At 41.5% G+C, this 14,094-nt stretch overlaps 1 protein-coding gene across 1 annotated transcript in view; it reads right to left on the minus strand.

Moving 5' to 3' along the window:
* Nucleotides 1-10,633: 10,633 nt before the first annotated feature.
* The window catches only part of LOC138304195 (sulfotransferase 1 family member D1-like), a 392,899-nt gene continuing 389,438 nt past the window's right edge, over nt 10,634-14,094 (minus strand). The window contains exons 7-8 of the mRNA XM_069244049.1: nt 13,831-14,011; nt 10,634-12,320 (exon numbers count right to left, since the gene is read on the minus strand). Of these exons, the coding sequence (XP_069100150.1) occupies nt 12,208-12,320; nt 13,831-14,011 (294 nt within the window). The 3' untranslated portion in view covers nt 10,634-12,207. The remainder of the gene's footprint in view (nt 12,321-13,830; nt 14,012-14,094) is intronic.

Raw genomic sequence — 14,094 nt, forward strand, 5'->3', positions numbered from 1 at the left:
ACAGACTATTGCACAAATGTCGAGATACTTTCTAAGAACGTCATTCAAGACAAATTGAAATGCTGCTGGAACATTGCACAGGCCAAAAGGCATGACGGTGTATTTAAAGAGACCATATCTTGTCTTGAACGCAGTTTTCCATTTGTCGCCTTCTCTCATTCTGACTAAATGGTAAGCAACTTGTAGATCGAGCTTAGAGTAAATTTTAGCTTTTTTTACTTGATCCAACAAGACAGGAATCAGGGGCAAGGGGTATTTGTTCTTGATTGTGACCTTGTTCAAACCCCTATAGTCAATACAGGCCCGAAGATCCCCATTCGCCTTAGGGACAAAAAACAAAGGAGAGGCTGCAGAAGACTTGGAAGGGCGGATGAAGCCATTCTCTAAGAATTGATCTAGGTACTTTCGTAAGTGTTGATCTTCATGTTCTGACAAGGCGTATACACGACAGCTAGGGAGTATCGCACCTGGAGTTGGATCAATTTGGCAGTCATAAGGTCTATGAGGAGGCAAGGTTTCTGCTCCTTTTTCATCGAATACATCTTCATAGGACGAATACTGCCTGGGCAACTTTACTTCTTTCTCTGCTGCAGTGGCTATGTAAGAGTTGCAATTTTTGACGACTTGAGACGTCTGGAGGCATTTTTTATTACATAGGGTGGAAGAGAACATGACTTTCCGTTGTGCCCAGTTAATTTCAGGATTGTGATGAGTTAACCATGGTAAGCCAAGGATAATTCCATACTGAGGAGCATGGATCACGTCAAAGATGAGCTTCTCTTCATGTTTCGGTCTTTGATTTCCCCAATCACAGATCACCAACAAGGGGTCGGTCTGAAGAGTTACTGGGCCTCCAGTCAAGAGTTTTCCATCTACTGATTGTAATATCTCTGGAGTCTTCTTCTCAGTGCATGGTATCCCCCATGCGTGAACCAATTGGGCATCAACAAAGTTCCCGGTAGCCCCAGAATCTACGAGGGCTTCCTTGAAATAGTTATTTTTCTTTACTTGAACTTTTATGCCCAGCTTGAGATGTCTAGACTGTGAAGGGTCCACGGTGACACCGAAGAGCAACACTTCTTTACATCTTGGGTGATTTAGTTTTCCGGCTCCACTTGTCCATTGGCTGCAAGTTTCTGGACAGGACCTTGTTTACTCTTTGGTTTGATTGGACAATCTTTGGCGACATGACCCTTGCACCCATAATAAATACATTGTCCATTCTTTCTACGCCGGTCCTTTTCGTCTTTGGTCAAAGGTCTCCTGCTTGTTCCGATTTCGATAGGTTCTGGAGTTCTCTCTTTCTGGGTTCTTGATTCTCTATGATCGTGAACACACCAGGAATATTTCTCAGTCTTTTTGCGTGTTACCCTTCGTTCTCCTAGACGATGATGTAGTCTCAAAACAAGGTTTATTAGATCTCGACAATCTGTAGGCTGTGGGTCTATCTGAGCAAGAATGTCCTTTAACTCGTCCTTGAGTCCTTTGTAAAACAAAGCTGCTTGCTTTTCTTCAGGCCAGGATGTCTCGGCTACCAGCCGATTAAAGTTAGCTAAGTACGACACTAGATCCTGGTTACCTTGTCCCAAGTCTAGTAGTTCACGATCTGCCGACAATGTTACAGTTCTTCGATCAAACACTCGATCAAACTCACGAACAAAATTTCTCCAATTGTAAAGCAGGGGACTATCTTTACGCAAAAGAGGGATTGCCCAGGTGGCTGCGTCCCCAGTCAGGTAAGATAACAAGAAGGCCACCCTGGATTGGGCATCAGGGAAAGTGTTTGGTCGGCAGGTAAAATGTAATTCCACTTGAACCAAGAAAGATTGCACTTTTATAGCAAACATCATTAATAGTATTTTTCAAGGTTAAAGTCTGCAATGCAAAAGGTTAGCATACTGCATATAAACACAATACATGAATTATGCTCTTGCATAAAGGCTGTTTTTTTGCATTTTTGTCACCCGTAGAGCAAGCACTGTCCTGATGTTGACAAAAATGAATCATGTCTTTCAGCTCAATTGTTTCTGTACCGCTGTAATGTTTAAACGCCTGCAACAGTCTTTTGTAATATGCATGTTCTGACTCCTTCGCTTCCTGGACCGTCCTGTCTGTTCTCTGCCAGTCAAAGTTCTTTGGCGAAATTCTCATTTTAAAAAATTCAGTCAACTTATAGTAATATTTCATTACGTCAGGAGATGGTGCACCTGCTACTGGATCTCTCTGAGGTTCTCTTGTTGGCAAATCTACACTCCTCTTGCATTCAACCTGTAAGTCTGCTGGAACTGCTATCTCCAATAGAGTGTTCCAATCCTCTCACAGGCATTTTGTGTGTTTCATAAACCTGTCTGTCTGTTGGTACCATTTCACTGGCTTCTCTCTCAACCTGGGATAATCAGTTGTAAAACAACAGAATGTTGCTTCTGCTCCAAGGGACATGGACAAAATTCCCTCCTGGAATCTCTCTCATTGGTAGAATTTTCACTGGGTCCTCAACCTACTGTACATTAGCAGTACGATTTGCAGAATTGCTTTTCTTCTTGTTTCCTTTCTTCACCCGTCTGCTTTCACCAATTGTCTAATGCTCCCAATGTTTGAATGCTCTGTATTAATTCCCTAAGGTGAATTTTCATTCCTAGTATTCTTATGTTCTCAAAATCTTTTGAATCAAAATCTAATCTGTAACTCCTCTTCAAGTGCTTTGTTTTATCAACATCTATGCCATATTTCTCTGCTAGGTCTGCTAATTTCTGATGTACTATTTCTGCTCTGTTAGTAATCAGCTTGCATAAGTATTGCAACTCGTCTTCGTTGAATGTGTCAATCCTGTCTAACCCCACGGTTCCCTCAATACGGTCTTCTGCCTCTAGTCTAAGTCTGGTCAAATTCAGGGCACTTCCTCCATTAGGATCTCCTTGACTCAACTTCTATAACCATTCAGTTATTTGCTGAGCTGTAAAACCTTGTAACGTAACACTGTTGTGACTCACACCTGGCACCTATTGTAATGTCAGATTCGGGAATTCTGGTGTCACCATGCTTTGATTTGGACCTATGTATGTTCTCACCTCATTACTTGGAGGAGTCTTAAAAGGACTTAAATCAATCAAATGACCTGTTCCATCAAATGTTGGTCGCATGGGAGCTGTCATTCTTGCATTAGCGTTGTAGCTCTCCCTTTCTACACTCAAGTTCAGAGATTTCTGCTCACTGTTCTCACTATTTCTCTGGGCGAACAATGGTATGACCGGACCTATAGTAAGTGGTACTCACACTGCATCTGGGCTTGGGCTGACATTTGGCTCTTGTGGGTGCACTATTCCTGTATTCTGATTTGTCATCAAAGTGAACATCTCTGTCTGTGATCCTGCTATGGGGGTGTATTGTGGAACTGTCGGTGACTGAATCGGGGACATCAAATTCAGGGTGGACTCTATCTGGACCAACGTTGGCTTCTGGTAAACTTGTCCTGTTGGCACTATCACGTTTGTTGTAGTATCAACAATAGGTACATCAGAATAAATTCTTGGAATATCCATTTGTGGCATAGGCATCTTAACTGCCAAAGTGGCTAGAGAATTATGGCTAACCTTTATCTGGCTCTGAGTTGATTCAACTGATATCAGAGCTGTAGAGTCTACAATTGTGTTTGAGCTTCTCTCATGCGCTCCATAAGGCGGGGGCAATTTCTCAATTACTGTAAAAGAAATTTATCATCATCTGACTCTTCATCGTGTGTCAAAGACTTACTAGATCCTGTGGACTTCTGCTCTTTGTCATTAGAAGGATGTGAATCCCTCTTTCTAATGCTCTTGCTAGCTTAGTTCTCATTCTCTTGTGTAATTGCAGGAAACAACTTAATTCCCTGTAAAGTCTCTGTTCGCCAACATTTCTGATCACTATCCTATCTAGCCTCTGGTAGTGTCTTCTCAGTTTTCTAATTTTTCTTTCAAATTTCCATTGCTGTTGAAGTCTGGCTACTGGTCCCCAAATTGCTAATGCCTCGAACTGTGCTGGTCTCGGATGAGGTTTCAGATCATACAGTACCCTCCTCAAATTCTCTAAACTCCTCAAATGAAATCTTCCATGGGCAGGAAACGATAAGCTCCCATCTTTCTCTGTCACTTTGCACCATTGTTTCAGCCAAAGACATGGCGCAGCATCCTTCGCTTAGAATACAATATAGGCAGGTGTACCTTCTGGCAGTGTCATTTCTCCTATACTCGTTATAATTTACGTACCTCCTCTTAGGGCACTCTTTAAAGCTTTGAAATATGTAATCTCTGCAACTTTTATGCTACTTTCAATCAAATCAGGAAATGACTTTCGATCCTTTTCGCCGACCTTCCCAACCAATGACGCTTCAAGACTGTCCACAAGTCCCTGCGCGACCCTTCTCACTAACCGACCTATCCCAGCACAGCTCTAATGACATCACACTCACATGTACAGTGGGTGACAAAGTCTTTTGGCTTGTCCTCCTAAACTCGGACTCACTTGACTAATGCATAATTATTGCGAGCACTAAACAAAATCAAAATCCAATTTGTCAGTTTCCGACAGGTGGGGTAACACAATTGCTTCAGAAACCTTATGGCTTTTTCACTGACGGCCTTTCGCTCTAACAGCTACTCTTTCTTTCTCAGTTTCCCTGACTCGCAAGCAAAATTCGACCCACAAATTTTACTCGCAACTGATCAGTGGGTCTGTCCTGGTGCACATATCTCAGTCAAAAACCTTTCACTCACTTTAACACGCACCCTCAAGTTTGTCAACCATGCACAATTGACCTATTAAACCAAACAAATTACAACAAAAAACAAGGGTCTCATACACTTTTTCAATATGCACCGGAGTCTTAGACTTCACAGGGTCCATATACCAACAACCACATGGACAATGTTTGAGCACAAAGCGCCACACACCTGTGAAGTTCGACGACTTCCCTACTCTCACACTTCAGAGTATGCAAACTCCTTAAACTACTTCATTTGGGTTACGCAAACTCCTTGAACACCTTTATTTGGAGTAAGCAGGCTCACTAAACCCTCACAAACATCATAATTTACCTGCGATTTGCATAAGCTGTGCAAGTGCAAAACCTATTCCATTCACACTGTCACTAGAACGCCGAGAACATCTTCAAACAATCTTTGGCAAGCTCCACAGTTCTGGGAAAGTCATTCCAAACTCTTAGGGACACATTTTCTCTCCACTTTGCATCATCGAATCTGAAAATCTGAACTTTCACCACTTTCCCTTACCCAATGTGCAAATTATTTTCTCTCTTTAGGGGACTAACGATTACCACACTACAATCTCTGGGTACCAGTTATTTCTCAAGAGGAAACTTTTGTGGTGGCCTGTTAAGGAGACGTAACCATGCTACTCTGTTACCTTCTCTAGAGGGCAAATGAAATTTGGTCTTATGATGATGGACTCTTAAGGGAACAACCCAAGTACCGGGCCTTTATGATGGGCTCTTAAGGAGACTAACCATCATACTCTGCTAACATATCTGTTAGCACGTCTGACCTTAGTTAGTTTATTTTCTTTAATTTATAAGGGGACTTGTTAGAGGTTTGATGGACCTTTTGACTGCGCTTAGAGTAAATCCCACCATAGGATACAACTTCAATACAAATCAATAACAAATATCAATAGACAGTATCACTAATCTTTGGAGACAGTAATTCCATGCACCATGACCCCTTTGGCTATGAATAACCACACCTTTATGTAAAATTTAGAATGTTTATTTCCCTATATTAACAATGCTAATATCAGGTAACTTAATCTCAAAATCAAAGAAACAACACTGGTTGAACAAATCTTCCAATGAATCTCAATTTAACCAAAGCATGTATTGTTGAGCATTCTAGGATTACAGTACAAATCGCTAACAAGAATAACTGCCAAATAGAGATAGCATACATTTCGATTCAGCAAAGAAATGACATTGACTGTTGTTAATATTTAGCAAATTTCTCTGTGGATCTCCTAGCTAACCTTCTGATTGGAATAGCATGGTTGGGCTCCATGAAAAACAACTTAGTCAACACAAATTTGGAAAAACATCTAGCTATGGCTCTTTCAAAATTAGCGGTTGGTACCTAGGAACAAAAGACAAATTACATAAAAAAATAACATTTGATTAATACCTCTCCTCAGTATGGATCAGCAAACCGCAGCTGTCTTCGTCAACTGGACATCTGTTCGGACAGCATCAGCATTGGACCATGAAGGGAATGGTTCAGAACAGGGGACTCTAAGTTTTCTGAACCATTTGTCAAGCATAGTCTAGGGATCAGCATTCAGCATCAAAGGTCTAAGCAATAAAATTAAAGATAGAAGTCTCTAGGTAAAAGAATCAAATACGAATGAGCATGGAAGGTGAGAATGATCGGAATGGTCTCTCAGCAAAGGATTAAGAAAAATGAGCTACCCTCCCCCTGTGCAGTCGGGCTAAGTTAATACCATCTAAAACTCTTCCCACTTTGCTATTGGTCAAAGAATCCTACGTTTACATTTAGTCCAATGAAGGAAGAACTTAAAATCTAAAATATAACTAAACTCTATTTCACATGTTGATGATTGGCTCCTCCTCTCCTGTTCTCATCGTTGGACTCGTCAGGTAGCAATTTTGTATCTCTCTGTCCTTCAGTTAGTGCATCCAGTGTTAGCTTCTGGGAACATCGCTTTCATACACACTAAACTTTACATTGTATCAATAACTAATAGAGCATATTCTAGAAAACAGTTCTTATGGGAAAAGAAAACATCTGCTAGTGTATGGTCAACTCAGTGAAACAATGCAAGTATTAATTTCTCTAAATAGCCGTTTTATTTTTGAACAGTGCAACTTAACATGAGGCTGTGCAACTATACCCAAGACCTCGCTATTTAAGGCCTACAATTATTAAAGTAAATGCATAATCATTATTATAGCTCACTACTACATTATTCTAAACATGAGCACATCATTTCTTATTAATAAGGACACTTCGTGATAACTAGCGGCCACTCGAGTGGGCACATTTTCCAAATCGTGCATTATTTTCTATTTTGATTCATTTTCTATGCAGATTAAACATTCAGAACACATGAACATTTATTAATAAAAATTCAGCTTTCTCAATAGTAAGTGAAATCAGGACCAGGTGTCTAAAACGGTTAGTACTAATAAGGATGATATATTCAAAAAGAACCATTAAAAATGTATGTAAGAAGGGATGGGTGTGTTGTGTGACTGAGAGTTTCAGTTTTTCAAAAATGCTTCTATGTGTTTTGATCTAAAGGGTCTGAAGAGTGCCTTTATCACTGTGTCAAATCGACTTTGAGCCACTCTGCAGCACGGGTGTTACGGGGAGCAGATCAGGTGCAGACAACTGTAGACTCTGATGCAAAGTCCTACTAACTAAAAAAATCCTGACCAGACTATTCGTCAAAAATTAAGGCCTAGTCAAAGTAGGCAAGGCACAAGCGAGGAGGAATGCATTGCTTTCTCGCGGGAACTGTTGCGCTCAATTTGTGATTTAAAGCACAGCACACGTCCAAGGTGTCTGAGCATTCTATGGTTGTGTATGTATGAATCTGTACTGAATGGGTATGCCTCCAACAGAAATCCTCTGGAGGACAGTGCACACTCTCCATTGAACCACCCCACAAGGCTGTCATGCAAGGCAGCCTATTTGAGGATGACGCCAGCAGTAGACTAATCTCTGTAGATATGGCATTGTGCTGGTTTTCCCCTTCTCAAAGAAGTGTAGCTTATTTGTATGCTGCACTGCATTGCGTGAAATCTTAGTGAATGTCACCGTAACTTGTACGGCAAGTTTCTTCTTTCCAGCAAGTAGATATAGATTTGAGTGCTCTATATGGGAGACAAGGCTGTACTGCCAGTTGTCAATCTGGCTGCCGGAAAAACAGCTGGAAGGTAGAAGGTCCCCGGAGGCCAGTTTCAGTCCCTGGAGATGTTGCTGAACTAATATTGAAATGATACTTCTTTGCCTGTGACCCGGCGGTACCATATACAACATTTTTCAGCGCAATTACACAAAATTATGCAAGACTAAAGTGCCCAGAACTGACTGCGTCCTTGTGGCTTTTGATAAATTACACGCAGGCGCCAGAGCCCGTGTGTTGCCTTGTGCTAGGAATGCATCTTACAAACCGCTCTGGCTCAATTTTAATGGGAGACAGTGGCTGCAATGTTGATATTTAAAAAAAGATGAAAGGAATTATCCTGCAATTTACAAGCCGAGTTTGCTTTTATGATCTGGAGGGACATTTAAAAGAAGAGATACTGGATTATACAAAGACAAGTAGGGTGCGAGTAACAAATCTTGTATTCGCAGATGACTATACATTTCTCATACCAACTGAGCTGTCCAAGCAAAGGCTGTTAGATTCATTCTCTCAAAATTACCTAAGTAAAGGTCTCACACAAATGTTAAAAAAAACCTAAAAGAATGATAATTGGCTTATCCAGGCCTCTTAAATCATCTTCCACAAATAATGCAATATAGTGGATAAGGTCGCAGTATCTCATTATTTAGGAGTCGAGGTCAGTGAGAACCTTGGCTGGATAGTTCAAATGGAAAGCACTAACTTCAGACAGGAAGAATGTCGATACCCTGGTCACTTCAAACTCACAGGGACAGGTTAATGATGTTTGATGCCATGGCTGCCTCTTTTGCCATATAAGGTGCTGAACTAAGGATTGTGTAGCTGTAGAGAACTGAGTGAGAATGAAATCCTCAGGCGCTCATTGAAATTGGGAGCAGGTATTACCCTCAACCAACTGGCTCAAACTGAGTCCCAACTCACTTTGCATACATATGGGAAAACTTGCAAAAATACAGTTAAAGATGTTTTGTCACAATCTCAATATCTTGATATTTGTTGGTTCACGCATCATACCCTTTACGCAACATGATGCACAAAAATATTGAATCATCTCGAATTAACTATATATACTGGTAGTGCACTGGTTTAAAAGAAATATAAAGATAAGACCACAGAAATTATTTTTTTCTTGATGGGCTATAGCATTTCCTCCTGTTATCCTATAAAGTGACAACATCTAAGTACCTCTATGAGCAAAACCGTAGCCTAGCCCATTCCACTGAACTGAGAACACTACATTTACAATTCTGTTTGGGTATTGTATCCCTTGCTTCTCTTACCAAGAATAGAGTAGGCAAAGAAAATATGCATGGATACAGTGTTTCTGAAGACACTGTAGACCATTTGCTATTGTTGTGTTTATTGTACGGCCTTTGGGGATTGAAAGGGTTTAACTCCTTGTTTTATATTTATATATTTTTTTGTATTAATGTCTAGCCTCTAGTAATCTCCATCAGCCCGTATATATGCTGTGGCTAAATAGATCAGGAAGGCTTGAAAAGAGACAACATCAGGGATGGCAGTCTCCAGCCGGCGTATATGTCTTAACAGTTCTTACCCTGCCTTAGCTAGGAACAATTGTGACTGTGTTTGCCTACTGCGATTTTGACATCTGTCCTGGACTACCTTGAGTGATTAATTCATCCCCAAAACATAAGCACTCCTGCAGCTCTTATCTCTTACCCTCTAGGCTTTTCATACACGCCCTGAGCCATTTCCACCAGTAAAGGAACCACTAGCTCCTTTCTCTCTGCCTGGACAGCACACAGCACTCCTATGTATCCTTTAATTTATCACTTCAAATTTGACAAGGCAGCCCATCAGGGTCGTGTCCTACAGCTTTGGTCACAATGTAACGACTATCTAGCAGCCTTCTTTTTTCTTTGAATAATGGAACTTTCTCTAACATTCACCCTTCTCCACCTTCCTTCTTGGTGACTTCTTTCTCTGTTTCACTTCATATGCTCACTTTTCTTTTCACTCAAAACAACACTTCATTAATATTTATTCCTACAATTTCCAACAGCTTTGAACCCTTATTAGGGAAGTATCTTCACTCAAGCTTATTTTCTGCTTCACTTCTACTCAGTCTGCTTTCTTCTACATCCTGGTTTTCTCTTTCCAATGAACGGCATTTTCGATCCAATTTTGTCTCGTATCGTATTTTTCACATCTTCATCTACAAGTTCATCACTCGTTAACTCTGCTCCTCATCCCTTGTCCTATTTAGGAAAGCCCCATTGCCACTCACCTCTCATTTAATTTTTTTTAGTTCACTGTTCATAAACTATGATACCTCCATATTTACGGACAAAGGCCCTCATTACAACCCAGGCGGTCGGTGGAGAAGAGGCAGTAATACCGCCAACAGGTCGGCAGAAAAAAAAATTACATTACAAGCATGGCGGTGACCGCCATGCTAAACCGCCACTTCTCCACTCCGACTGCCAGGGTGGTAATGACCGCTGGGCTGGAGACTTCGGTCTCCAGACCAGCAGCTGTCACTACACCGCCGGCGGTATCACGAGTCTGCATACCGCCATAGATTTTGTGGGGTTCTGTACCGTCACGAAATACATGGTGGTAGGCACTATCAGTGCTAGGGAATTCCTTCCCTGGCACTGATATGAGTCTTTCCCACCCCCACCCCCTCCCCAGAGTCCTCCCCCCACACCCACGACCCCCCTACCACCCCTAAAGGTGGCAGGACCCCCCAACCCCCACAATATTGACACACACCCCACACACGCACACATACACTACAACTACGCATACCTGCACACATACAAACAGACATTGAAACAGACATACACACAGACATACACGCACACATACACACAGACATACAGACAGACATGCACACATTTTCCAAACACACAACACACCCCCTGCATGCATACACATACTCACACACCCCCTCTACACACTCACATGCACACACACAACACACAACACCTCCCTACCCCCTCCCTTAATGGACGATCACCTTACGTGGTCTGGTGATTCTCCAGGAGGGAACGGGATCCATGAGGGCTGCTCTGCCGCCAGCTACCCGTCACCAGAACACCGCCACACCGAATCATGGAACGTGATTCGGTGGGCGGTGTTATGATGACGTGGCGGTGGAGGTGGAGCAGCCTCCACTTCCCCGCCGACCGCCAGTATGGCTGCTGGCGGCTCTCCGTCCAAAAAAGGGCAGTGGGGCTACCAGCAGTCATAATACGCTGTGCGGAAAACCGCCTGCACTGGCAGTCTTCAGCACGGCCATACCTCGGCGGTCTTGCAAAAAGACCGCCGAGGTTGAAATGAGGGCCAAAGTGTGCTCCTTATGAGTGCTCTGTCCTGGATCATCTAAATGAATGTGCATTAGCTGGACCAACTCAACAGGTGGGAATTGAGGGCACAGACATGCATTACAATACAGATCGAGTGAAGCATAAAGATGATCAGAGTTATCCTCGTCACAGTCAGCCTAAAGTAGGCGGAGGAAAAGGGTCTGTGCATTTTTATTTCCATCAACATAACATTTCTATAGGTAAACAAAGTTGGAAAGTTTCATGACAAAAAAATTGCTCACTTGCAAGTTCACATCAGATTACAAACTGGGTCAGATGTATGGTTCAAAAAGAGATTATAACAAGATGAGACAGTGGCAAAGGTGGTGACTAGAATGTTGGCTAGAGGGTAAACCATTCCAATGACATTAGTTGCAGCAACATGGTGTAAAAAATAGTAGGCTAGGTTCTCGTCGGAGAAATTGATCAGTCAAGGATAGTGAATGATGCAAATTCATCTAAATGAATGTGCATTAGCTGGACCAACTCAACAGGTGGGAATTGAGGGCACAGACATGCATTACAATACAGATCGAGTGAAGCATAAAGATGATCAGAGTTATCCTCGTCACAGTCAGCCTAAAGTAGGCGGAGGAAAAGGGTCTGTGCATTTTTATTTCCATCAACATAACATTTCTATAGGTAAACAAAGTTGGAAAGTTTCATGACAAAAAAATTGCTCACTTGCAAGTTCACATCAGATTACAAATTGGGTCAGATGTATGGTTCAAAAAGAGATTATAACAAGATGAGACAGTGGCAAAGGTGGTGACTAGAATGTTGGCTAGAGGGTGAACCATTCCAATGACATTAGTTGCAGCAACATGGTGTAAAAAATAGTAGGCTAGGTTCTCGTCGGAGAAATTGATCAGTCAAGGATAGTGAATGATGCAAATTCAATAGACATCTAGAGCAGCAAATACATTTTTAAATGCAATACCATGACATGTAAAGGGTCGGAATGTCATATCTCAGTCCTGAAGCGCAACAAGCTGCCCGCCATGCTTCTCTCATAGACTTCATCAAATTTCTCATTCTGTGCTACAGAGAAGTGGTTCTTCCAGTCCCCTGTAGCCCCTGTGTAGAGAGAAAGATATAGCCGTTTTTTGTTTAACTATGGGAGGTTTACATGCAACAAATCAGGCGCATTTTACCTTCCACATTGCCAATGCATGTTGTGGGAAAGGTGGAACAGAGTTGGGAACATAGGCTTTCTCTGGATCCCATTACCATTTTCAAACATACAGAGGTGTAGACTTTAGGATGTCTGTGTACCTCTCAGTCCTTCAACTATAACCAATGAATTTGGATGAAGGTCACACTCCACTGAGTAGACATAATGGAATATTTGCAATAAGCAGGGGACCTATTCTGCTCAATGCACTTCAATATGGAATTAGAATACAGCCCTTGGTAGGATTCAAACCAGAGGTCGAAGTGCGCGAGATCTGAGAGGCACCATGTGCCCATACTTTTTTTAATTTAAGAAAAACAGTTCCCCTACTTTAAGTGAATTCTGACAGTTGAAATGCTTCAGATGAAGTGTAAGACAGGGAGTCTCTAGTGCAGTGAAACAGAGGAAGGGGCAGACAGCTAAACAGGCCTTCCTGCTAAGGTGCCTGCTTGCCTGAAAGAAATGTAAATGTGCACAATTGGTTAGTCTGTAAATGTGAAGGGTGCTTGGAAGCCGATATCGGCTTTCATTGATGCAATCCATTGAAGCTTACTGATGACACAGATAAAATATTTTTGAGTGGTATTGCAGTGGAGTTACCAGCTGAGTTGGGAAGTGTATGCAGTTAATGGACAGTTATAAAACAAATTTAGACTACATACAGTCTGGGTATTACTAAAATCTATATTTTGGAAGCACTATCTTTTATTGTAAACCTTTCGAACATTTCATAGAAGCCCTTTTTATACTGAGTGTAAGGCAAGTTTAAAACATATTTACATGTTCACAATGTTTCCTGTCACAGGCTAGGACAAGGTACCACTGAATATACACAAGTTACTATTCTCCACTGCACTCACCAGGATTAAATTCCATTACTCTCTGGTTACACAGACACACAGACCTTTGCTGTGCATTAACTAACAGAAATGTCATTATGTACGATAGTGAATTTCCTGATTAACTTCACTTGTATTTATTTTTTTATGTTTTTTTTTAAGCTGTGTGCTATTTTATATGTAGTTACCTGATGGTGAAAAAACAAAAAGGTTACACAATATTTTTTAGCCAACCCTTTGACCCCACCCCCCACTGACGGCACCATCACAGTTCCCATATTTGTTTTAATGCATTTAGACTACTGATCCAAACTGTTTCTTTTTAGACCTAATGGATGGAGGTAGGTAGGTGACAAGTTTAAGCACATTCTGGAATATTTGTTTTCTGATTTCAAGTTCACATACATACATGGAAGTCTTTATTTTAATAATTTCTCCATGACCTGGCATGTCAAAGGAAGCACTACTTTTTTAATATACTTCGAAACATGAGCAATCAGTAATGACTATGCACGAGACATACATTCTCTCTGCCCTGAATGAGGATATAAGGTGGTCAAAAAGAGACACTTACCTTTTCTCATGAAAGTGGACGCATTCTGATCCATCCTCCATTTTGGAATGGCCTTATAGTTAGTCATCACGTTATCCTTCATTTCCTTGAATGTTGTGTGGTGATTGATCCTTTCCAAAGTCTCTTCTCCCAATTCCTTCTCCATGAACTGCATGACTTTCCGGATTTCACGCTTTGGGTCCTGAAATAGAAAGAGAAGGGTGTAGACACCAGACAACATATACCATACACCAACAAAGGAGTACAGTGATACATGAAGGTGAC

Source organism: Pleurodeles waltl, chromosome 7 (genome assembly GCF_031143425.1).
Source record: "Pleurodeles waltl isolate 20211129_DDA chromosome 7, aPleWal1.hap1.20221129, whole genome shotgun sequence".
Taxonomy (NCBI): Eukaryota; Metazoa; Chordata; class Amphibia; order Caudata; family Salamandridae; genus Pleurodeles; species Pleurodeles waltl.